The sequence below is a fragment of the Fringilla coelebs genome (genome assembly GCF_963513975.1).
Source record: "Fringilla coelebs genome assembly, chromosome: 10".
NCBI lineage: Eukaryota > Metazoa > Chordata > Aves > Passeriformes > Fringillidae > Fringilla > Fringilla coelebs.
Genome location: NC_140036.1, coordinates 24,527,268 through 24,553,035, shown reverse-complemented (window position 1 = coordinate 24,553,035; position 25,768 = coordinate 24,527,268). Strand labels below are relative to the sequence as shown.

Sequence of the window (25,768 nt, the reverse complement as noted above, 5' to 3'; positions counted from 1 at the left end):
ATGTCATGTTATCTGCAGGCAGCTATGGGAGTGACACCTCTGCTAGCCAGACCTTCCTCCAGGCTTGGCAGTCTGTCTGCTGCAGGGATGCCCAGGCTGGGTTTGCAGAGGCACCAGCCCGTCAGATGAAGCACAGCAGCTCTGAGGAGCAGCAGCAACCCCTGTGAGTACCATTGTGGCCACACTTGTGCACAGAGGGCAGGTGTGCAGCTCCCCAGCTGCCACAGCAGGCACCCAGCCCTCCCCTCAGCACGGAATCATGGAATGGCTGGGCTGGAAGGGGCTTTAGAGCTCAGCTCATTCCAGCCCTGCCACAGGCAGGGACAGCTTCCACTATCCCTGCCCAGCCTGGCCTCGGACACTGCCAGGGGTGAGCCTCTCCTGAAGTGCTTTCAGCAGTTCCGGGATTCCACAGGTGGGAAATGGAATTTGCCTCCTAAGTGGCATCCCCAAATGTGTGCTGAGGATGGTTCTTCAGCAAGAGTGGAGATCAGGGTTGGTTTCTTGGTAAAACAAGTGAAACCCACAATGTCCCTGCCCCCGTGGCTGTGGGGTGGGACTGGATGGGCTTTAAGGTCCCTCCCAACCCAAACCACTCCGTGATTCCAGTAGAAATCATCAGTAATTAATCAATGCTGCAAATCATGTGAATTTTTTAATTAAAGAGTATGCTTAGAGTTGTATAAAGTAGTTGGAAACTGGGAAAATTTAAGATGGTTTCAAGATTTAGATTAGTCATTATCTCTGCCCTTGTCCAGATTTCTTCCTTCCTTTCATCTGGCTAAATTTGTGTTGTGATGGGATGTAATTAAGTCTTTTTGTTCTTGGTTTGGCTTACATGGGAAGGATGCTGTCATTTTGGAATGAAATCTGCCCAGTGGCCATCTGTCTCCCCATTAGGATGAAACAGGACATTGATTTAGGTAGTGGAATGATAAAAGATTTTCTTGAAAAAACAAATGAGCACTTTGCTTTTTTAAAGCCCCTGCCACTGGCAAGCTGTGGCTCCAGGCAGAACTCTGTGTACAGTGAGAGCTTCATACCCTGGGTGTCACAGATGCTTCCCTAAGAATAAACAGGGCCACCACTTTATTTATTTGACAATAAATAAAACAATTCCAGGTTTTGTTTAGGTACCTAAATTTGCATCCTGGCTAAATCCTCATTCAGAAGCTGTTGGAAATGTGAGGCATCAAAGTCAGAGGGGCAATGGCTCTGTGACCCAAAAGCAAAAGTTCTCTTGGTAATAGGAAAATGAATGCTGTTGTCTTTGTAACTTAGCAGTTAGGTTTCTTACCAAATTTCTTCTGAAGCCCAGCAGCAGTGATAAGTATTCTGAAAATACATGGACTGTCTTCTCTGCTCTCGCTTTTTCTCCAAATTTATGAAGTGGACTAAGCTGAAAATTTTAAATGAGGGCAGTGACATTTCCTGGCAGGATTTGCTTTGTTTATTTTATTGTTGCCACTTATGTGTGTATGGACTTAAAGCACCTTTGTGTCAGATTACCGCAATTTATGGTGCAGGAAGGGATTAGTGTGCTGAGTTTGAGATCAGCTGATGGGGAATTGTTTAAATACAAAGGAAGACCTCCTTTGGATGAGTGTGACACTCATGAGCTGAGCAGCTTCTCCCTGTGTGTGAGAACTGAGTGAGAGGCTTTCCAGTTCTCCTGTGTGCTGTGCTTTCCCTGAAACATTCTGTGGTGTCTGAGGTTTAAAATTGGAGCCATGATCTGGCTGTGTTATTTTCCAGACAAATCAGTCCCTCCATGTGGTTTAGAATCCCAGAATGATTCGTGTTGGAGGGGACTTTAAAGCTCATCTTGTTCCAAGCCCTGCCATGGGCAGGGACACTTTCCACTGGAGTGTAGCCCCCAAAAGAGGTGCCAATCGTTTCTAAAAGTTGGGGATTGCTGGATTTCTGTGGCATTTGCTGTCAGTGAAGGCAGCTCAGCGTGTAGCATATGTGACCCATTTTTTGATGTCTTGAAATGGTCTCATCTGCTCCAGTTTCCTTCTTTAGCATTTTTAAGGTTCTTGTGCCTGTGGACCACATGAATGAAATCATGTCTAGGAATAGATTCAGCCTTGCTCAGCATTTATTCTGGGAACAGTTTGGAACTGGCCACTTTTGAAAAGCAGTATCAGAGGCACTGTTTGGAAAATAACCAGAGCATAAAGGCAATCAAGCAGTCATTACCATGTGGGACGGTGAGCTTGTGTCTTGAGCAGCAGCCCCACAGTGGCTGTCCCGTGGTCCAACCCTGGGGATGTGTGAGGTGAGGTGAGGTGCAGTGGGCTGATCCCGGTGCAGTTCAGCAGGCTGGATCCCTGTCAGTGGGAGGGAGCAGGCAGATGGGATTTCTGAGGCAGGATGTGTCATCCTGCCAGCCACCCACGGGCTGTGCTCCATCCCTCAGCAGTGTGGGATGGAGGGCTCAGGGTGCTGCTGCCACTTCCCACCTGTGTCTTCTCCAGGCTTCCCCACTCCTCCAGCCTCCAGCTTGGCAAGCACCTGGGCCTGAGCCACAGGAACATTTTAGCCTGTGCTGTGTTGTCAGAAGAGTTGACCATCCCTGTGCTGACTGCTCCTAAAATGCTAGTACCTAAATTAAGAAGGATGAGCTAAAGCTGAAGTGCCACGTGAGGAATGTTTGGCTGAGGGAATAGAAGGGGGTGTTACTGACTGCTTCATCTCCTGGAACAGTTGAGGATTCATGCATCCACAAAAAATTTGTGTTATCCAGGTGACCAGCCACAGCTCAACCTGAGCCTGGTTAGAAAAAATTCTACCAAGTTTTTTTCCTAATTTTAAAAACCTTAAGAAATGTGAAAGACAGAAAGTCATGAACAGAATGAACACAGCAAGGCAGTATCCTGTACCCCTCAGGAATGCTGGATCCAGCAACACACAGATGGATGAATCCCAGGAATAAAGCATTTCTAGTGTGCTCCCACACAGAATTCTAGTGGAAAGAAATGTCCAATTCCAGATTCTCATTTGCAGAGCAGAGCATCTCCTACTCACAGCGCTTCAGGCTGTTTCCAAGAACAGCTGCTGAGCAGAGCAGGCATTTGGCTGTTTCTGCATCATCCTAGGGCTGGTTTTATTTAGGTGTTCTGCAGCCTGGGCCCACCCAGCTGCTCCCTGAGCCTCACATTTTGGTTCTTCAGTTCCTGCATCTTACAAGAAAAAAGTGTTGTTGGATTTAGCATTGATTTTGCCCATTTGGTTACATTATTCTCAGTTTAAGGTGTTTACACTCCTGTTTCCCTCTTTGCTGTTTGAGTCTGCAGAGCCTGGGAGGAATTCAAATTTACTTTTCTCTTATAAGGATTGACCTTTTCCAGGGATATCTACAGAGATCTTCATTGACACCATCAACTTCTCCAGGAGCAGCTCTTAGCTGGTTTTCAGATGTAAAACAGGCCGGTGCTGTTACCTTCCAGGCATCCTTTTGTTAATTTGATGGAATTTTGGGTTGAAGAAGGAACTTTATTTGCATGTAGATAGTAAATTACCTGTTAGGGTTAATTACATTATTTATTTGAATGTAGATAGTGACCTGTCTGTGTAGAACTAGCTGGTGATTTTAGAAAATATTTCGCTTTGATTTGGCCAACACTGCATTGTAAAGGAACATTCCCATTTTGTTTAGTTTAGAAAGGAGTTGGCCTAAAGGAGAAGGACTAAAACACTGCCATCCACACCCTCCTGCTCACGTGGTGGCAGGATCCACCTGGAAAGTGTTCCAGAATCATCATTATCCTTAAAAAGTCTCAAAAGTTTAGTGGTGTTTTATGAATCAGTTTGTGTTTGTTAAGGATTGGTAAGTGTTGCTTTGGCCTTGAATAAATTTCCAGGGTTTACATGGATTTAAGAGACTTCCACGAGAGGGTGCAGCAGTTCAGCAAAATCCCATCTAAACCAGATAAGCCTGTCCCCACTGTCGGCATATTTTGACTCATTTCATGTATTAATTTGTGTATTTACATCAACTTCCAAATCAGATGGGTGCTTCAGCAAATCAGCTCAATGTCCCAGAGGTGTCTCTCCAGTCTGGTACTTTTTTGGTGTCCAGTGTTACCTGGTCTCAATCTATCCCTGATTCCCTGCAAATGCTCCCTACATGCATTTTAAAAATAAAGTGTAGGGATTTTAAAAAATATTATCGTTTTAGTTTGGAAGCATCATTAATTTCCCCCTCAGATTGGTCCAGCTGCAGAAGGAAACTCCATCTAGGAGGCTGAGTTCCGGAGAAACTGCTGACCTGAGTGTGAGTGATAGAACAGAAAGAGAAAAAAGCTCTGTGCCAAATGATTTCTTGTTCCATGAGATAGTCAGGAGCTCAGGAGTGACCCAGCTCTGGCTGGATGGTGCTGCTGTGCTGACATCCTGAAAGCACAGGGGTGGTGTCTGCTCATGGCCAAGGGTCAGGGTCCATTCCTCTGCCTGGGGCACTAAAACACCTCTGCAGAAATGATTAACTCCTGACAAATTTGCAGGAAAAAGGCCCAACTTGGAAGCATGTGTTCCCTGTCCAAATTCATCTATCCTAATCACTTCCTGAGATAAGATTATTTGATAGTGAAATAACCAGAGGTGTGGTGATACTCATGTATAATACATGACTGATAAATGCTGTTTTCAACCAGACTTGATATTCAGTAGGAGAAACGGCATGCTGTGCTTTCAAAACTTTTAATTACTAGTACAAGATGTTAAAAGAGGGAGAATTTGAGACCAAAGAAATTATTTTGGTTACTGCCAGCTGCAAATGTGAAAGTTGGTTCTGAATTCAAATGGTTTAATTGATTAATTGGAACCACTCTAGTTTTGGGACTTTTCTTTTGAGCAGTGTAAAAAAGAAAAATATGAGGTTTACTAAAAAATTCCCAACACACAGTGAATATGTAACCAGCAAGAAAATTTTTATTTTAAAGACTAGCACCACCTTCTTCCATTGACCTGCTCTAGATTATCATGTATAGACAGATAAGGTCTGGAGATTAATAGAATCAATGAACGGAATGAAATGAATGAATTGAAATTCATTAATAGGTGAATTTAATGAATAGAGAATTTCATCTTGACGTGTTTAGACTGTGACAGTTCTGCCTTCCTTGTCTTGAGGACCGACCAGAGCAGGGGGAGCCCAGTAGGTGTCAGTCCAGCCAAGGCTTCCTGAGTACAGCTGTGAATGAACTCTGCTGCCCTCCTGCCCCTTCCTTCCCATCAGTGAAACCTGGCTGGCATCATTTCCCATCACAGAAACACAGCCAGCACATCACAGGTTCCCTTGTCTCTCCTGTTAACTTTTAATTAATGTCTGCATCGTTGACCTTTCCTTTCCCTGGGTGCTCTCCTCCCCTGGCTGGCTGGCAAAGGGTAGAGCTTGGGGTGGTGTTTGCAGAGGATTAGCATTTGCCATCAAGCATTGGGATGGAAAAGCACAAATCCAGGCATTGGGAGCTGCCCTGAGGAGAAGAATTTGGGAGCTCCACATGACCTGACCTGGCCCAGAACCTCCCATGCCCTGGGCCTAGCCCCTAGCGTGGGCAGCAGGGGAGGGGAAATTCTGCCCCACTCAGGTGAGACTCCACCTGCAGAGCTGGCCCCAGATCTGGGGAACAACATCAGGAGGACGTGGAGCTGCTGGAGAGAGGCCAGAGGAGACCAAGGAGATGCCCTGGGGGCTGGAGCTTCTTCCAGGGCCTGAAAGGGCTCCAGGAGAGCTGGAGAGGGACTGGGGACAGGGGATGGAGGGACAGGACACAGGGAATGGCTCCCACTGCTGAGGGCAGGAGGGGCTGGGCTGGAATTCCCAGAGCAGCTGTGGCTGCCCCTGGATCCCTGGCAGTGCCCAAGGCCAGGCTGGACGCTGGGGCTGGAGCAGCCTGGGACAGTGGGAGGTGTCCCTGCCCTGCCATGGCTGGGGTGGGAATGAGGTGAGATTTAAGGTCTTTGCCACCCAAACCATTCTATGATCACTTTGTTTGTCCTCAGCACGGTGCTGTTTGTTGCCTTGTGTGAAACACTAGAAAGGACAATGAACTTTCCTGTGCTGGGATGTGTTCTAGGAAGTGAAGAATGTTCATTGTGCAAGAGTTGAGGTGGAAAAGGAGTTCTGTCATTAGAAAAAAATGTGTTGGAGCCTGAGAGCTTTGTTGTTTTATCACAAACATTTAAGTCAGATGTTTCCCCTCTTTTCATCAGCAATCCAAGTGTGCATACTGATTATCCTGTATTTGCAAGTCAGAGTTGTAAATTGCTGTATTCAGCTGGGGCCGTTTACCATCTGAAAGAAATAATTAAAGCTTCCTTTCTCTTGCTTAAGATTTAAACCTGTATTTAAAGATGAGATCATGCTTTCATGGTGGTCAGAGTTTCTTTCTATATTTGTGTGGGGCGGCCTCAGAAATGGGTGTCCGAGGGTCTGGTGTGCTGTGTTTCCTTTAATTATATATTTGTTTGGGGAAAGATGGTTATTCCAGCCTCTGTCTTTGCGTGGTTCCATCCTCCCAGCCCCAGTGCAGCAGGAGCTGTACCCACCCCAGTGTGCAGATCAGCCATATGTGCCTCTTATTTTTAGCTCATGCGTGAAGGGAGCTATTCCAAAGTGGTAATTTCTGTTCTGGTGGTGGCACATAAATACAAGTGTGTGTGAGCAGCTCCTTCTCCCTGAACGAGGATGTGACACATCCCAGTCACCCTGCTCAGGAACGCTCCAGTCCAGACAGACTGGGAGGCTCTGTCTGATGCTTCAGACACTCAAGAGCTCAATTAATTTATAGATGATAATTTGTTTTCGGCTCCTGCAGATACAAATGCCACCTTTACTCAGCCTCTCTTGAGTCATTCTCTCTCCAACTGCATTGGAGAGGGACTATTTACAAGGACATGGTGGGACAGGACAAGGGAGAATGGCTTCAAACTGACAAAGAGTAGGTTTAGACTGGATGAAATCCTCCCCTCTGAGGGTGGGGAGGCCCTGGCACGGAGAACCTGTGGCTGCCTCATCCCTGGAAGTCCAAAGCCAGGTTGGACCGGGCTGGTACAGTGGAAGGTGGGACTGGATGGGCTTTAAGGTCCTTCCCAACCCCCAAAAGTCTGTGATTCTATGGAGCTCCATTTCTGTAATTTGTTGGGAAAATGGCATATCTTACCTGCACTCTAAATGCAGCTGTGCAATATTTTCCAACTATGCTGTACAGTTTGTCCCACCTTAAAACAAGTTTCCTCCCAGCTCCCTTTGTTTCTGTATGCGTAATTTTATAAAGTCACTGGGCACAAGGAATGAAAGACTGGCTTTAGAAAGAAAACAAGAACACGAGTTGTGGAAGCCCAGAGTGGTTTGGGATGGAAGGACCTTAAAGCTCATCTTGATCCAGCCCCTGCCCTGGGCAGGGACGCCTTCCAAAGGTCAGGTTGCTCCAAGCCCCATCCAACCTGGCCTTGGACGTTTCCAGGGATGGGGAGTCACAGCCTCTCCGGGCAGATGATACAATAGGTGCCATCAACACCAATGCTACATTCTGAAGTTATTGCCTCCTTTATAAGTTATCTTATCTGGCGTTATTAGTGCTGTGGATGCATCGGCTGTGGTTGGTGTCCGTGTGAACTGCTGGCCGTGCCCTGCTGGGCTTTCTCCGGGAGCAGGCAGTGATTCAGCAGGGAAGCATGCCAGGCCGGCACGGACAGCTGAACCGGCCGTGCTCCCGCACACGTACAGCCAGACGGGGACAGCACGGGCACGGCTGGGACGCAGGGAGGCTGGCTGCTCTTAACCAGTCCCACCTATAAAACACTGTGTAAACAAACAATAGCTGCCTCCAGAGCATTATCACAGCACGGCTTGGGTTGGGAAGGGACCTTAAAACCAGTCTCATTCCACCACCCTGCCGCGGGCAGGACACCTTCCGCAGACCAGATTGCTCCAAGCCCCGTCGAACCTGGCCTTGAGCACTTTCCGGGCTGGGGCAGCCACAGCCTCTCCGGGAAACCTGTTCCACTCCACGCTCGCTTCTCCGGAGTGTGTCACCGGCAGGAGCACAGCCCCGATCGAGGCAGCGCCGTGCCAGGGGCTGCGTGTGGGTGCACCAAGTGAGTCAGGGTGACTTTGTTCCGGGACGGGCTCCCTGTTTGTCTCTTACTCATTAATTAGCGCGGCTGGAGAGCTCGGCGGCGCGGGGAGGCTCAGGGTGCCGTGCTTGCCTTCCGTGAGGACGGTGTGTTCCTCCGTGCTGCGTGACTGGAGCGCCCGGGCTGACACGGCTCGTTCCCGGCTCGTTCCCGGCGCGTTCCCGGCCCGTCCCCGGCTCGCGTGCGAGCCCCACGCACGCAGCGCCGTGCTCGGGGACACCGCTCCCTCCCTGCCGGCCCGAAACGAAACGCTCGGTGCGTGATAAATGAAACGCGAAGGGGCCTCTTGTCCTATCGCTCTTGGGAACGGCCTCGGGCGGCGCTTTCGGTTCTGCCCGCTGACACCGGCGCGGGGCGTGCTGCAGCCTGGCCGGCGCCGCGGGGGGACCGGCCCCGGGGCGGGGAACCGGCCCTGCCCGCCCGCGCTCCGCCCCGGCCGCGCTGCCCTCGCGGCTGCCTTGGCAGCGCTATTTAAACGGGCGGCAGAGCGAGCAGGAAGAGCCGGGCGAGGCAGGGCGGGATGCGCGGGCAGACGCGGCCCTCGGTGCGGACACGGCGGTGCTGACCCCGCACCGGCCGCGGTCACGGTGTCCCGGCACCGCCCGCCGCGTTTACTGCATCTCCTCGCACCAGAAAAGTGATTTCGCTCTGGAGTTACCGGGGATTTGGGTCAGAAGGAGGGAGCAGCGCCGAGGGAGCCCGCGCCGGTAGGTCCCAGCTGCGCTGGGCTGGCTGCCCGGCAGCTCCGCCGCGCTCAGGTTCTGTGTCTGGGCTGCCGCGTCCATTGTTCGTTGTCGGAGCGTGTCTGACGGCCGGCGGAGCGGCTTTCTTTGCGCAGGAGGTGCGGCTCGCGTGCGATGGCGAGCGCTCGGGGAGCGAACCCCCGGCGAGAGAGCGGCGGCTGCGGGAGCATCGCTGCGGGAGCGCTCCTGCTGCTGCTGCGGCACGGAACGCCGGCAGAGCCTGAGCCTCGTCCTTCCTGCCGCGGTATTTTTAGAGCCGTTGGGGGATCCGGCTCTGCTCACTGAGGCGCTTCTGTAAAAATAGCAGCCAAACTTAAATGCTGGTCGAGCGAGGAATATGAATGTTGAAATAGCAGCAAAGGTATGGCTGAAGGAGATCAGAAGTCACTTGCTCAGCACCTTGGCGCTGCAGGGGTCCTTCAGCCCCGGCGGATCCTCTCGCTCCTCGCCAGGGCAGTAACAACGGGAACGTCTCATTCTCTCCGGAGTCGAGGATTTTTAAACCTTTGGAGTTACCTGAAGGTGCCTTTGGTGGTTTGGAGGAATTGCCTGGTGTCTGTGGAAGAATAACAGATACGCCGATGACTTTGGGGTTAACTGCCAAGCAGATATACCAGTTGCTTTAAATTTAATCTAAAAATGGGAGAACTGGAGAGGCACAACTTTTTTTCTTTTTCCTGGCAATTCTGACATGCCGTTTCCCAGGGAAATGGAAAAGCCTTATTAATGAATGTTCCAAAATACAGAAGGCTCAATGAGAAATTTTCCAGGGCAAATCATCAGTAGTAAGAGATTATTGCCAAATTTTCTCTGTTTTTTGGGATTTTGTTTTGAAGTGAGGAGTAACTTTGCTCGGAATGCATTTATCCAGGAAGTAATCCTTAATGTGCGCCACTCTGAGCGTTGAGCCTGCATGCGAGATTGAAGAAGGTTTAATTAAATGTAATCAAATATTACAGGATTCCTGATTAAAAGGCATAGCACTTGCTTTTGGTGACGTGCGAGACACAGTGCTTATTTGTGCTTTAAAATAATACAATTCTGCAGCTTGCAAGTAATGCCTTTCTCGGTTCCTGAGTAACCATCACCCTTCTGTTTGCTTCCCTGCCCAGTTTTAATTCCTGGTGCCCAGCGTGGCGAGAGGAGCGCGGTGTGTCACAGCGGGTGCCACAGGGCGGGGACAGGGACAGGGACAGGGCAGGGTCGGGCTGGGAGCTCTGCGTTCCTGGGAGCCCCGGCAGGGTGGCGCGGTGCAGTCCGTGGGAAGTCTGCCGTGGCTCTCCGCAGCCAGCGGTTCCGCCGGGCCGTGGGAGGTGACACGAGGGAGGACACATGCCAGTGGAACGGGATTGTGTAGGTTTGCTCCTCCGGTGGGAGAGGAAATGGTGCAGGAATGTCTGAAATGCGGGGGGGGACGTGTCTCATGCTCCTCAGGTCTGTGTGTGAGGGAGGCACAGCAATCAGCGCTGTCGTGTTCTCTTTTGTGGGATAGAACGAACCCGAGCGCTCCTGTTTGTTGAACATCCTGACAGGGAGGAGGCGTCGGACCATCCCCCTTTCCTGCCCACCCTCGGGGGACTGCGTGTGCGTGCCGGAGTGTCTCAGAGCCTGCATGTGCGGGGAGAGGAGGAGTGTGGGTTTGGGATTAATTAGCCTGAGTTTAGCTGTTTTCATGCTTTACGTGCCTAAGGGCTACCCGCAGTCACAGCGAGGGGAGGAGTTTGCTGTTGCTGGCTCAAAATCCTCTCCAGGGGTGATCTTGTTCGTGTCAACCATGAGCAATTAGAGAGATTAACTGTCTTGTTTTCCTTTCTGCCCTAGGTTGGTTCCTGGGAGGCTCTGGGACGTTTGAAAGTGATTTGGAGAGAGCAAAGTCTGTGTCCGATGGACACCGAGCCGCAGCCGGCGTGCGTGGTGCCCCAGGCTCCCTGCCCAGCAATGAAGTGCTCTCCTTCAGAGGACTTTTCTCCCCAGGTGAGGCTGGCTGAAAAGATCCCCCCGGTGAAGCCTTGCTTCAAGAAGAAGCAGCAAGTGCAGAAGAGACTGGACACACAAACTCTGCGGGCTTTGCGGCCCATCTTCACCAGCCTGCTGGGAGCTGGGGCCTTGGACAGGGTCTTTGTGCCCCGAGGCCAGCGTGGTGGCCATGGTGATTTATGTGAACCTGCTGTGAAAAAGACTCTGGACCTCGGTACCTCTTGTCCTCAGACAGAAAATAATGTGACTGTGCTGATGCCAGCAGCTCCAGATGTGCAGGGTCAACTGCCAGGAGCTCGTCCTTCCCCTGGGCATCCTGAGCAGGACGTGCAGTCAGGAGAGCAAGGTTTCTCCCCAGAAACTCCTGGAACTGCTGCTGATAATGGTAATGAATCATTCCAGGATCATCCTTTGCACCCAAGTGCTGGTGATGGTGCAGCTTGTCCTTTGTTCCCTGACAAGGTTCTGGAAAGCTACACATCTGGCTTACTCCAGGAGAACAGCTGTCCAATGCAATACAACTTGACCCCAAGCAATAAATTCAGTGCTGGGATATTCCAGGACAAAAGTGAAGAAGCTTCCCTTGACCTGGTGTTTGAGCTCTTGAACCAGCTGCAGTATCACACCCACCAGGAGGACGGGATTGAAATCTGTGTGGATTTTCTCCAGGGCACTTGTGTTTATGGCAGTGATTGTCCCAAGCATCACACAGTGTTACCCTATCACTGGCAGGTGAGGAGGACAGCAACCCAGAGGTGGCAAAGTGTGACCAACGATTCCCAGGAGCACCTGGAGAGGCTTTACTGCAACCCTGACAATGACAAGATCAAAGTCAAGTATCGGTAGGTAACTGAATTTACTCCCTTGCTGGGAACGGTGCAGAAATATAACAGCATGTGCCTTTTTTTTCCTGATACTCGTATCCAAGTGTGTTATAAACTCTGGCATGATGTTTCTTGATTTATATCCAACAAGTTTAACTGGACAAAAAAATTTGTACACTTGTAAAACTGTTATTTAGCATCTGGAATGTGTTCTTTAAAGCTGGAGGACTTGGAGTGTGTGAAATAAGAAAACTTCAGCTCTGTAGGAATTCAGAGACTGTTGTGGAATGCCGTGCTTGTTCTTGGCGTTCCTAATTAGTGTTTCCTCTGTGTTGGACAAAGTGGCAGCATGAAGGCCTTGGCAGCGCTGGGGACAGGGATGACAGAGCAGTTGCTGTGTGTCACTGTGAGCACAGCCTGGCTGTGCACTCCCAGCACAGCCTGCATCATTCCATCCCCAACAGCTAAAGCAGAGGGGAGCTCTGCAGGGTCCTTGGGGAAGTGTCACATCAGTGTCACCAAATGGGGATGTTCCAGCTCATTCCCTGTGAGCAGCCTGAGCCACACGGTCAGAAATGCTGATCATCTCCACTATCAGAGCAGTTATTGAAGTTATTGTTTTCTCTGTACAGAGCTTGTTTATTGGCTCACTTTCTAAAATTAGCCAACAGCTGTTAGGTTGATGTGGTTGTGTGACCTGTGTGGGCTCCTGCACCGCGAGAGCTAAAACTTCTTCAGCTTCTCCCCTGCAGGTTCCAGTTTGAGGAGCAGTGGGGAACAGTGATGTGTGCAGGGTCCAGTTAGTGCAGGGTGCAGACTGGTTTGGTTTTGGTTTGGTTTTTTTTTTTGAGGAAGCGTGTGGTGCACGTTGTGGCAGGGCAGATAAGAGAGGAGAAGTTTGCCAGGCTGGCACAACTCCAGTTCAAAGTGACATTTCTGGAGTGAAAACTTCACACTGCCTTTGCTATCTGAATCCTTGGGGGTTCTGCTCACTGCCTCTTCTTCCTTTCAGTTCCCGAAGGAAGGATATCCCTACTTTCTCAATATTTTATTTTCATTTTTTAAGCTGAGATTTCTCATTTGGCACCAAACCAAATCTAGTGCTTAAAGTCAGCGTGAGTCTTTACTTTCACTTAATTTGATGTTGGATTAGACACCGAATTCAACCTTTGTCATGGACTCAAACTGGTTTGGGTTGGAAGGGACCTTAAGGACCACACAGTGCCAACCCTACCATGGGCACCTCCCACTGTCCCAGGCTGGTCCCAGCCCCAGTGTCCAGCCTGGCCTTGGGCACTGCCAGGGATCCAGGGGCAGCCACAGCTGCTCTGGGTACCCTGTGCCAGGGCCTTTTTAGTGATGGCAATATCAAAATATGGATGCCCCACACTGAAAATGAAAATGAAGTAGGATATGTAGTAGGAAACAAACTGTATTTTATAGAATTGTCTTGAAGAAATATGCCAGTCTAATAAAAATTGAAAAATCTTCTAAGTGCATAGCAGATAAAATTTGCTGTATTTAACAACAGAGGAACTTCTGTTTTCCAAGTATTAGAAATGATTTCTGAAAACAAAGCAGCACAGCCAGAGACAAGCCCATTAAATGATTTCACTTCGAATTCTGTGTAAATGAGCAAATGGTTTTCTTTTAGAAGTTGTGTCACCGAATCCATCAGTGCACATGAGCTCTGTGTCCTAAAGGACGGACTTGGGAATGATTAATGGGAAGGGACACAGTGCTTGGTCATGGCTTAGTAACCCCGGGCTGGGAAGCTGCTGTGCAGTGACATCTCCCTGCACTGGGTGTGCAGGTCCCAGCCTGCTGGGGCTGGTGGCACATGGATTTCTGCCTGTCTGATCCAGCTGGGGACAGGTGTGTGCCAGGGACAGGACGTTCCCTAAGTGTGAGGGAAGGGACAGGAGCAGCCTGGGCTGGGCACAGCCGGGTGGGACGCTGCCCTCGGAGCCTGGGGATACCTGACCTGGCCTTGCTGGGCTGAGTGGGTTCTGCCAAACTGCAGATTCACACTGGGTGTTGGGGAGAAATTCCTCCTGGGAGGGTGGGCAGGCCCTGGCAGAGGGTGCCCAGGGAAGGTGTGACTACCCCTGGATCCCTGGCAGAGCCCAGGGCCAGGCTGGACAGGGTTTGGAGCAGCCTGGGACAGTGGAAGGTGTCCTTGCCGTGGCAGGGGTGGAATCAGCTGATCTTTAAGGTCCCTTCTGACCTTGGAAGAGCTGCATGGCTGGATATGTGTCAGTGAGACCTTTGGAGTGAAGCTCTATTTAAGACCAGAGCTTCTGATTTCAAACTTTGAGTCTGATCCTCCTTGGATCTTTGGCTTGCCAAGGTTTTAAGCCAGCTTTTGAGGTGGGAGGTCAATATTTTCGTGTGCATCATCACCGGCTGCTTCTTATGCAACATCACCTTGTGAGGAGAACCTGGCAAGGTGTGGCATCCCTGGTGGTCACTCAGGCTGGTGCCAGTGTCCCTGTGCCCAGTGTCCCTGAGCTGTGTCCCTGGCAGTGGCAGCCCGGAGCTGTGCCCGTGCCCCGGCAGCGCCGCGTCCCATGGTTACAGCATTTTTTGTTAAAGCCATTAATCTCCCGTGGTCAGACGAGCTTTGCAGGCCTGTCTGCTCCCTGGCAGCCAGAGGAAACGCCTGCTCAGCACTCTGCCGGGCCAGCCAGGCTGCTGTTTGTCCTGCTCCGTGTCCCACAGCTCTGGGGTGTGGTGAGTGGGGATTGCAGTGATCCTGACACCAGCGCTACCCCCGGGGAGCTGGGCCCTTCCAGAAAGTGTTGGCCATCAGCTCAATTAGGGAATGAGCTCTAAATTAGGGTGTTCTTCAAGGAGCTATTTATATAAACCTTCCTTCCTCTTAATTATTGGGATGAGTAACGATGGAGATAAGTTATTGAGATGAGTAATGTAAAATACACATTAAGTTGTTGCCTCTCACCTAAGGGAATGTGATCTCAGAGGAGTGGTAAACCTTGTTTAGTTACTTTGTAATGCAACTCCTTCAGCTGCTTCTTGCAGTTTGGCCTCAAACTAGTATCATAAATTACTTCTGTGTTTTTTGTATTCTTGAGTCTGCCAAGTATGTCGAGCCGCATACCAAGCTATCCAAACAAATGAGGGAACATCAACTTAAACAGGTTAAAGTACTTAAAAGCACTCAGTTTGCTTCATGGATGTGAGGAGAGGCCCTGGGAGAAGTTCCAGCTTTCAGCAAAGAGAGAGCAGTGCCAAGTGCTGCTTTCCAGCAGGAGATGCCCACGTTGGGATATTTTAAGATGCTCTTTGCTAAGGGGAAATACTTGGCTGAGGAGCTGAGCAGGTTTCCCCACACACACACACCTGTCCTATCATGCACACATTGCTTTTCAAAACAAGCAGCAGCATTAGAGATTACAGGAGGATTTGTTTAAAACAACTCTGCAGTTCCTGACCCATCAGTTCCTCCTGCTTTGACTGAAAATTCCACTTTTCCTCTTGGCAAAAAGGGCTCCCAACTCGCCTGACACAGCAGCTTCTTGCTATTGCGTTGATTTCTTTCCTTTTTCTTTCTTTTTCCCGTAATTTCTGTAAGTTTATGGAATGGCTCCTTGTAGCTGGGAGAGAGGCCAGAATGGAATGGCTGCAGGTGGCTCTGCAGTGGGACGTGTCCTGCTGGGAGCTGTTCTCCCTGTGCTCACTCCTGGCCCTTGGCTGAAGCCAGGAAATGACAGGACAGGAGGAAACTCAAGCTGTCCTGGGAGGGTTCAGCTCAGATATCAGCAGGAATTTCTCCTGGGTAGGGTGGTCAGGCACAGGAAGGGTCTGTCCAGGGAGGTTTGGAGTGCCCATCCCTGGAGGTGTCCAAGGAATGATGAACATGGCACTCACTGCTCTGGGCTGGGTGGGACTCTGTGTTCTTGGAGGGCTTTTCTAACCTCAGTGATTCCATGACTCTGTAAATACAGAGTGTTCCCCTGGAGTTATCAGGGGCATGTGAAGGGACTGGGAAGGAGAGGCATGGACACAACAAAATGTACAGGAAACTGGCTTTCCTTCATTCCCCTGTGTGTGGGATGGCTGCTTCTCTGGTGCTGACAGAATGTGCCTGACGTGTTAAAATCATACAGAGCACAGTGGAGGCATTTCAGGATGGAATCATGGAATCACAGTGTGCTTTGGCTTGGAAAAGAACTTAAAGCCCAGCCAGTGCAACCCCTGCCCTGGCAGGGAGGGACACCTTCCACTGTCCCAGGCTGCTCCCAGCCCTGTCCAGCCTGGCCTGGGACACTGCCAGCGGTGGTGCAGAGCCACAGCCTCTGGGGCAGCAGCTGTTTGGGGAGTTCTGCAGGTCCCTGGCCCATCAAACAGTTAAATTTCAGAAGTTTTCCACACAGTGCCACAGTGTGTGAGATAAGGCATGTGTTAGTGATAACAGGGAGATGGGAAACCAGCTGAGAGTCCCTGTGTCTGAGTTTGGGGGAGGTTCTTGGCTATACCCTCTGAGTGCCTGGGAGCTGCTTTTCATTCCTTTCCAGCAGGAATGCAAGGCAGAGCCTCGAATCAAACTCTTGTGTAGTGATTTTGGAAGTGTTTGCCTTGTGCTGTGTGGGTTCCTTTTTGCTGCACTTCGCAGCACCATTTCCATATGAAATGGAACTAATTGGCTTCGAGCTGTACAAAGGCAGGCAGGCCCTGAGCCGTGAGGAGCCAGGATCGCTGCCATCCCTGCTCTTGTTTCCTGTCAATAAACAGATTGCACTTCGGGGAACAGCTGTCACCGGGCTGCAGGCTGAGGTCAGGCTGCTCCTGGCCATAAAGCAGCCCCTCCTGATCTCTGATCAGGGCTTGCTCTCAGGAGCTGCTCCCAGGTAGGGCAGCAGGCACGGTGCTGGGACAGGAGTGCCCTGCCAGGACCCAGGGACACAAAGGGGCTGTGACAATGCTGTGCTCAGCAGGAGCAGTCATCGGGAGGTTCCTTCCTGCTGGGTGCTCCGAGTATTCAATCAGGAGAGATTTGAGCTGAGTGATCACTGGGACTGATTCCTGTAGTCATGTGCACACGGGAGTGGTTTCTTTGGGGAAGTTGGTTTTGGAAGGTGTGATGGGGAGCGTTCATTTTCAGGAAAAGCCTGGAATGGTAGGACAAGGGGAAGGAATTTCCACTGCCAGAAGGCAGAGATAGGTGGGATGTTGGAAAGGAATTCCTCCCTGGGAGGGTGCCCAGAGCAGCCGTGGCTGCCCCGGGATCCCTGGCAGTGCCCAAGGCCAGGCTGGAGCAGCTGGGACAGTGGAAGGTGTCCCTGCCTGTGGCACTGGATGGGCTTTAGGGTCCCTGCCTGTACCAGCTCTGTGCTCCTCTAGAACATAAATAGTTTAGGTTGGAAAGGACCCTTAAAGGTCATTGAGTCCCACCCCTGCCCGCAGCATCTTCTACCGATTTAGCAATGAAACAAACAAAGCAACCTCTCCCAAACACATCCACATCCCGAGCAGCCCAGCAGCCCTGGAGCCCAGCAAGCACAGGACACTCTGTTTGTGCTGCCCTGCAAAATCGAGGTGCAGCTGGGATTGGAATTAGGAAATAGGGTGCCTGTGCAATCCTTGGGAGAAGGGGGATGTGTTCAACATCCTCATTGCTGTGGAGTTTGAGAACTTACCCATGCTTATACCCCAGGCCCCCCTGAACCAGGACCTCATGTTCAGGAGTGGCCAGGAGTGGGTTCCTGGGAAGAACAAACAACTTCTGGTACAATCTCTTCACCTCCAGCAGCCCTGCCTCAAGGACTTCCTGATCCAGAGCTGGGGGGTTACATTATTACTATTATTATTATTATTATTATTATTATTATTATTATTATTATTACTATTACTATTACTATTACTATTACTATTACTATTACTATTTTCCCTGCCAGGCATTCATCCAAGCTGTACATGTACACACACACATACATATACAGGCCAGTGTGTCAGCAGTTGTTTCAGGTTCACAAGCTGTCCCCCTGGCTGTGAAAATTCCAGAAGATTGCTTTTGCAAGCGCCCCAGTCACCAACTGTAAAGGCAGGGAAATACAGTCTTTCCAGCCTTGAAAAAATAAACAGAGGAAAAGCAGCAAAGTCACTGCTTTTGGGTTCTTCTGTCCCCTGAGGACGGAGCCTTTCAGCTGGGAGGGAAATGTGTCTGCAGCATCTTTCCCCAGCGTGAGGTGTCACCTCCCACGTGGCCCACGGTCACCACAGAGAGCAGCATGACTTGATGAGAGGGCAGATGCAGTAAAATCTGAAACTCACGTGCTGCCCTGGCCCCGGTGCCCCTCTCTGGGGTTTGAACTGAGAGGCACTGATAAGACCAGGCTCAGAGGCGTTGTTTGTGCTCTTGCCCCGCTGCAGAGGTTCCTGTGTGCCTGGCACAGCCCAGTCCTGCTTCCTGCTGTGCTCCCACTGCTGTGTTGGGAGGAGCTGCTGCTGAACATCCCTTGGGAGTGTTCCCTGGCCTTTCCTCCCGCTGTGCCTTTCCATGGCAGCGCATTTGGCTCTGCTGTCTGAGCTCTGCTGTTGCTATTTCAGTACCTGCGCTTCCAAATTAAACTCTTGGTTGGGTGTCCAGCCCTGGCACAGGCTGCCTGGTGGAGCCCCATCCCTGGAGGGGTTTACCAGCCCTGGGCATGTGGCACTTGGGGACATGGGTCAGTGGTGGCCTTGGGAGTGCTGGGGATGGTTGGACTCAGTGGTCTGTGGGAGCTTTTCCGATTTAACCAAATCTGTGATTTCCATGATCTTTTGAAGCCAATGTCCTTTAAGTGATGTTTGGTTTCATACAGGAATTTAAATACTCAGCCCCCCACCCAAAGCTGGGCCCATCTGTGGGAGAGTCCTTCCCCTGCATCTTCCATCAAGTGCACAAAGGAGATAAGATCTGCTGCCTCGGTGTCACCAGGAAGTGTCAGTGCCTGCCTTGCCTGTGCAGTGGCTGAGCTCAGCCTGGCTCCCCCAGCCCTGAGTACAAAAGCCTCTCGTGCCTTGTGGGCCCTTTGAAGCCCCTGAGTCCGGGGGCCGTCGGGTTGTTGCTGGTGCAGGGAGGAACTGGTTGAGTCAGAGAGAGAAGCTCAGCAGTTTCAGCAGGCAGGGAGCTGGGCTGTGAGCCGTGCTGTGTCTCACAGCTGTTCTGGTGGGAGCAGCTCTCATTTCCTGCTGGGCCCTGCTGCTCGCAGCGTTTCTGTTTTTCTGAACCTGTTTGCGGTAACTGGCGCCACGTCCCCGAACTCGGAGAGGAGCTGCAAACCACACATCCTCCTCTGAGAGCGCTCACAAACTGATTTCTCTACTCATCTGTGTGTACATGACGCCTGGAGAGCGTTTGTCCTGCTGGGGGGAAAGGGCCTGGGGGATTCACTGACTGGGCTGCAGTTCTGCAGAAGGATGGGAGGGAGAGCCCAAATATCCTGGCTGCACCAGTCTGAAAAAATCTATCACTGCTAAAACTTGCCAGTCAAGGAACCTGCTCAGTCCAGTGTCCTGCAAAGTTTACACCTTCTGTTATTTGTTACATTTAGGGAACAGAGAAAATGAAACTTATTAGTGGGGTCATGTTCTGCTGTTGAGAGCTTGCGGAGTTTTATTTTGAATTGTGCTGTTCTGCAGCACCAAATTTGGGTTGTGTGCCCTGTTCTTCTGAGAGTTCAACGTGCTCATTCTCTCTGTGCAAACAGTTCCACTGAACTGCTTTATTTTATAAATAGAGACCTTTATTTGGTGAGTTGGTGAGGAGAAATTCTTCAGAAATCTGTTCTCACCTCTTGAGTCTCTGTGGGACCTTTAACAAGTGCACTTAGTGCCAGGACAAGGGGAATGGCTTTAAACTGCCAGAGGGCTGGATGGGATATTGGGAAGGAAATGTTCCCTGTCAGGGTGGGCAGGCCCTGGCACAGGGTGCCCAGAGCAGCTGGGGCTGCCCCTGGATCCCTGGCAGTGCCCAGGGCCAGGCTGGACACTGGGGCTGGGACCAGCCTGGGACAGTGGGAGGTGTCCCAGGGGTGGAACTGGATGAGATTTCGGCTCCCTCCAACCCAAACCATTTTGGGATTCTACACCTCAGCTGCTGGGTTTGAGGTTTTGTCCCTCTGTGCTGAAAACCACGTGTTAAATGGCATACAGAAGGTGAGAATTGTCTGTTTCTCCCATTTTCCCCAGGGGCCAGGAGTGCTGGGTGGATCTGAACCTAATGAAATTTTATGAAAGTGCAGAGTTCGACCAAATGCGGCGCCTGTCCACAGCCTCCTGCCCCAGCTCCAGCTCCAACTGCTACACGGTGTGGAAGTACTTCTGCAGGGACCACTTTGGCTGGAGAGAGTACTCCGAGGTACGGCCCTTCCCAGCCCTGCTGCTGGCCTGCAGCCCCACACTCTCCATGCAGCACACTCTGGGTACACCCATGCTCAGCCTGGTTCCTCTGCAGACACCCAGGGAGGGGATTTGGGGATCCTGTGAGGATGAGGAGAGTCGGTGTTGAACTGAGAAAGCAGTGAAGGGACAGCTCTGCTGGCCTGGGTTGTGGTTCTGTGATCCTGTGACTTGAATTACCCTGAAAGCATCAGAGACATGAGGGCTGGCCAGTGGCAGTACCAAGAAAGCCCTTCTGGAGCCTGATTTGGTTTTATGGCAGTGGGACAGCTTCTGCAGCCTTCAGAACAGCACCTCCATTTACCTTGGCAGCTTTTAATTGATTTCCCTGTCCCCAGAGCTCTGCTGAGGCAGGACATGCACTGCCCGAGCTGTGGGGTGCAGCCCTTGGGCTGATGTTTGGAGTGAAACCTCATCAGTGCTAGCAGTCCCAGAAATAACTCCTGAGTGTAAGACCTGCAGAGAGTTGGGTAGAAATACCACAAATAACACAGTGAGGGTGTTTGAGCTGCGAGGAGAGCTGGGTTTGGGCAGTGTAGAACAGGAATATGAGTTTTGGAGTGTGTGGTTTCTCACGTGTGCATTTCTCTTCCCTGTTTTCCCCTCCTTTCTCCCCCATTTCTCACTGTTTTCCCCCTGTTTCTCCCCCACTTCACCCCCCATTTTCTCCCCTGTTTTCCCCTGTTTTTTTCCTGGTTTTCCCCCTGGTTTTTCCCTATTTGTCCCATTTTCTTCCCCTTTTTTCCCCGTTTTCCCTGCATTTCCCCCCTCCAGCCCGTGGTGAGGCTGATCGAGGAGGCGAGCTGCCGCGGGCTGCGCGAGGTGCGCTTCATCACCTGGCACAACCAGTACATCCTCAACATCAAGGATGGCTTCCAGCAGAACTCCTGCTTCCGCAGGGAGATCAAGAGGAGGCCCCTGCTGCGCTCCTGCCTGCTGCTCATGCCCTTCCTGCAGTAGGTATCCCCAAAACTGGGCTATTCCCACTACCCTTCCTGCAGCAGATATCCCCAAAACTGGGCTATTCCCACTGCTCTGCACGTGGGGCTGGATGGGGGAGTTGTGTTCCTGAGCTGTGACAGGGAGCAGGCACTGTTGGGTGGGAAATGTCAAGGAGAACCCAAAATCTGGGTTATGCTGGCAGCTCCTGCCACTTTCCAAAGGAAAATTTATCTGAGGCGCTCCTTGTTTAAATTTTTAATGTACCTTGTGGACGTTGCAACGTCAGGTTTGCCAAATTCCTGTTCATTTTCCAGCATCCTGGGCTGTGGGAGGTGTCCCTGCCGTGGCAGGGGGTGGCTCTGGATGGGGTTGGAGGTCCTGCCAGCCAAACCACCCCGTGCTGGTTCAGTGGGAGCACTGGGTGTGCTCACAGAGCCCTCACCCCTCTGGGGTTTGGTCACAGCCTCAGCACACGTGGGCTGGGAGGTGTTTTTAGATATGGTTTTACAGGAAGGAAACCCCAGGTTATCAGAGAGAAACTGGAGGGTGCCAGTAAAACACCAGGAGTGGACTTGCTGGTTCGAGCAGTCCTGCTTCTCATCCTAATGAAAAATGAGGATTTCAGGGCTCCTCCTCGTGTTTTGCTGCCTGGGACTATTTTACCACAGTGATCTGCTAAATTCCCAATTAATTCCCAGCTAATTTAGTTGGACCTTGAGGGCTCTACACTCGCAAGGGATTGACCAGAACTGTCTGTTCCAGCTACCAACTTACAGACTAAAATCTGTTCTGCACCCAACTTTGTTCTGATTTTATTCATCCAAAGACCTTGTAAAGCTCACTTAAAAACATGGATTCTTGGCAAGAAAAGGAGTATTTTAAATATTTATGGGATCTCTCCTTCAGGAGTCAGTGTTGCCTCCACTTCCCACATGATGCTACCTGAGATTTGTTCTTTCCCTCACCTCCCACCTGCTTAAATCTGTTCTAGAATTGGAAAAGAATCCTTGAATAGGAATGAAAAATGTTGAATTTTAATGGCTTCCCCTGTAGAATAAATAACATAAATATTTTACACCAGTCAGAAGAATTGAACAAAGTAGACCAAAGGATTGCAGGATTTCTGTTGGAATTTGATTCTTCCTCATTAATCCACAATTTACTGGCAATCTCTGCTTGCCCTTCCAGTCCAGTGTGAGAAGTGAGGCCCTACAGGAATATTTTTTTACCCATTTGCCCATCAAAGAGGAAAACCAAATTAAAAACAAATGCCCACTTTGTTATTTGATTGCTATTTTATTAGCAATTTGTAGAACAAGTTTCTGGGTTTCTGCTCAACTGTTAACAACCAGTGAGAAGAACTTGGAGTTGAGTCAAATCCATGCAAATGAAGGGAATCCTGGCCTTGGCCTCGAGCAGGAGGGAACAGCCAGAGAACACTCAGAGAGTGTTTCTGCCCTGAAAAGTGGGAGGGCTGTCACAGCTTTCCATGTGTTGATTTAAAAATAGACCTTTTTCCACTAAACCTCCCCTCCCAGTGCTTTTTCTTGGGTTTGATTTGGTTTCTGGCCATCTGTGGGGTTTGGAGAGCAGCTCCACCCTGGGCTGGCAACAGCCAGTGGCTCTCTCCTGCTGCCTGCCCTGGGGCACTGAAGGGTTGGCAGCTTTACCCAGAGAAATACTTTGGGAAAATCCTCCTTGGTGGACTTTGGAGCTGGCCTCACGTGTTCCTGCAGCTGCAGGAGCTGTGCTGGTGTGAGCCAGGGCCCTGCAGGTGCCACATGGTCCCAATGGTCCCCTTGACGCAGGAGGGAGAACCCAGGGAGTGAGGAGTTACTCAGCTGAGTAAGGACTGTTCACTCAGGTGGCATCAGGGGAACATTAACCCCCAAGGGCACTTCTCTCAGTTCAGCAGCTTCCAGAGTGTGAGGATCCCACAGAGCTGCAGGGGGTAGGAGCAGGGTCCTGCTGGTCTCCTTCACTGGGTTTTCCAAGGGTTTTTTCCTGGTATCCATGGGGCTTCTTGGCCACAGCTCCCTCCCTCAACCCTGCCTGTTCTGCAGACAGCATTCCCAGAGGAGGGGCAGGAAAATAACCAGCTGCAAATGCACATCCATGTCTGGCTGTGTAAATGGCAGTGAGAATCTTCCTGTTTGGGAAGGGGCCTTAAATCCCATCCAGTGCCACCCCCTGTGGCAGGCAGGCACTTCCCACTGTCCCAGGGCGCTCCAAGCCCTGTCCAAGGTGGCCTTGGACACTCCCATGGTTATCAGAGGCTTTACAGCCCTGCTGGGGATGAATTGGAGGTGACTGGAGGCTGCTGAGGGTGTCTGAGCACAACCTTTGTCCATCCCCAGGACCCTGGGTGGCAGCTCTGCCGTGCCCTCGCCGTGCTCCGATCCCGCTGCCGCGCACGACTTGTCCCCAGCTGCTGTCACCTCTCCCAGCTTCTACCCCGAGACCTGGATTGGAATGGATCCAGCTCAGGACTTCATCCAAGTGCCTGTTCTGAAGGAAGACAAAAGCTATAGAACCATTTACAACCTGTTCCACAAGACTGTGCCAGAGACCAAATACAAGATTTTGAAAATCCTGCGAGTGCAAAACCAGTTCCTTTGGGAGAAGTATAAAAGGTAAGAGAATTGCAGATCTTTAATAATGGATATTCCTAGAGGAGGAATTTTATAAGAGGGATTTGTATCTCCTCTCACAGCTGAGCTCTCCAGAGGGTGATACCGTGATGAGCCCTGCAGCGAACGCTCACCTTCATTCCCATTTTGTGTTCCAGGAAAAAGGAGTACATGTCCAAGAAGATGTCAGGGCTGGACAGGATCATGAACGAGCGGCACCTGTTCCACGGCACGTCCCAGGACGTGGTGGACGGGATCTGCAAGCACAACTTCGACCCGCGCGTGTGCGGCAAGCACGCCACCATGTTCGGCCAGGGCAGCTACTTTGCCAGGAAGGCCAGCTACTCCCACAACTTCTCCAAGCGCTCCCCCAAGGGCGTGCACTTCATGTTCCTGGCCAAGGTGCTCACGGGCAGGTACACGGTGGGCAACCACACCATGAGGAGGCCGCCGCCCGTGGAGCCCGGCAGCATCACCAGCGACCTCTACGACTCCTGCGTGGACAATTACTTCGAGCCCCAGATCTTTGTCATCTTCAACGACGACCAGAGCTACCCCTACTTCATCATCCAGTACGAGGAGGTCAGCAGCACCGTCTCCATCTGACGGCCTGTGCTGCTCCCTGCCACAAACCTCTCAGCTGGCAGCAGTTTGTGTGGGGGGGTAAAATCTGGACACTTCCTTACTGGTGGAATGACTTGGAAGGAAGGTCACTGAGGTGACCAACTGTGCACTTGCTGGTTGATTCCCTATGTGGAAATTGTACATATTTTTCCATTGTTTATAGTTGAAAATCTGTGCCTTTTGTTATAAAACACTGTTTATTTATGTTAGTAAATATTCATGTTTCAGAATGTGTCCGTGCGTGTCATTTCAGTGGCGTTCCGGGCCTGTCACGCCCTGATCTCTCAGCATTTCAGCATGGCCATTTCTAGGGACTCAGAACCACATTTCATCCCAAGGATGTTAAATAAGACATTCCCCCAACCACTACTTTTTATGATCATATTTCAGAGAGACTGGGGGAGAGATCACAAAACTACCCCCTGCTCATACTTTGCATTATTGAACAGGACAGCACAAATAGATAATTTTCTAAAATCAAGGAAAATCAGGAAGAGAATAACCTGGTCTGGGGGGAGTCTGGAATGGTTTCCCAGCAGGAGCAGGGACACACAGTCTGTCACTTGGTGTCCCTGCCTGTGCAAGGTCTGGTGCAGGATGGGCTCTAAGGTCCCTGCCCCCAGACCACTCTGACTGTGTAATTTTCACCTCCAGGCCTGTGGTTTGGATGTACCTAAGGTGCCCTGTCCTTGCTGGGACCTTTTCCAGGACCCCAATCTGGGGAGCTCCCACGGGAGATGGAGACACCGGCACGGGGGGTGGGAGCTCCCAGCCGGGATGGGCAGCGTGGAGCTGCTCCTGGCCACAGCTCACGTCCCACGGGATGGCTGCAGAAAGGTACCAGGGCCAGGGAGGGCTGGGGGCTGCCTCAGGAGAGGTGGAGTCACCAAGGCGCTGGGGGTGTCCAGGGTGTGGCACTGGGGGTCCGTGCAGCTCTGGGGGTCTGCACCGGGGCTGAGGTAGCTCCAGAATGGAGATTTTGGGTTGACTTCAGAGCCAAAGCCTTGAGATGAGGGTTGCTGTTCTGTGGGGTTGTGTTGAGCCGTTCCTCGCTCGAGGCCGGGCCTGGCATGAGCAGGATGGGAGTGGGAGGTGGCACAGCTGCTCCCCCCGAGTGGGGACTCTGTCTCCTCTCCCACTCCCCACAGGCAGGAAGTCAGCTGTGCTTTTCCTTGGATGTTGTCATGGGGTTTTGCTTTGCTGGGTCCTTCTCCTCCGCAGCCCCGTGCCTGGGGACACTCCCTGGGAGGGTCTGCCCCAGCCTTCCCTTCCCACCTTCCCTGGCGCTGTGGGATGGGGAGGGAGGCGCCGCTGACAATGCACTGAAAATATTTATGGTGTTTCCTTGCCAACGTGCTGGGTGTCTGAGCCACCCTGCCGGGCTGAGCCCACGGCGGCTCCGCCTCGGTGACACGGCCTAGGGTCCCCTTCTGGGCCACCTGAGCCTGGCCCCGGGCACGGCGGGGCCGCAGCCGTGTCC

General features: G+C 51.3%; 1 protein-coding gene across 5 annotated transcripts; it reads left to right on the top strand.

Moving 5' to 3' along the window:
• Positions 1–74: 74 nt before the first annotated feature.
• Positions 75–24,512, top strand: TIPARP (TCDD inducible poly(ADP-ribose) polymerase). Of its 5 annotated transcripts, none has more exons than XM_084212371.1 (6): positions 75–163; positions 10,710–11,707; positions 19,883–20,051; positions 20,867–21,048; positions 23,392–23,667; positions 23,823–24,512. In XM_084212371.1, the coding sequence occupies exons 2-6, from the start codon at positions 10,773–10,775 to the stop codon at positions 24,268–24,270; spliced, it is 2,010 nt and encodes a 669-aa protein (XP_084068497.1). In that variant the 5' UTR covers positions 75–163; positions 10,710–10,772; the 3' UTR covers positions 24,271–24,512. The 5 variants fall into 5 exon arrangements, with proteins under 5 accessions (XP_084068497.1, XP_084068498.1, XP_084068494.1 ...); XM_084212372.1 differs by lacking the exon at positions 75–163 and adding an exon at positions 8,000–8,106; XM_084212368.1 differs by lacking the exon at positions 75–163 and adding an exon at positions 8,655–8,852.
• Positions 24,513–25,768: the final 1,256 nt, after the last annotated feature.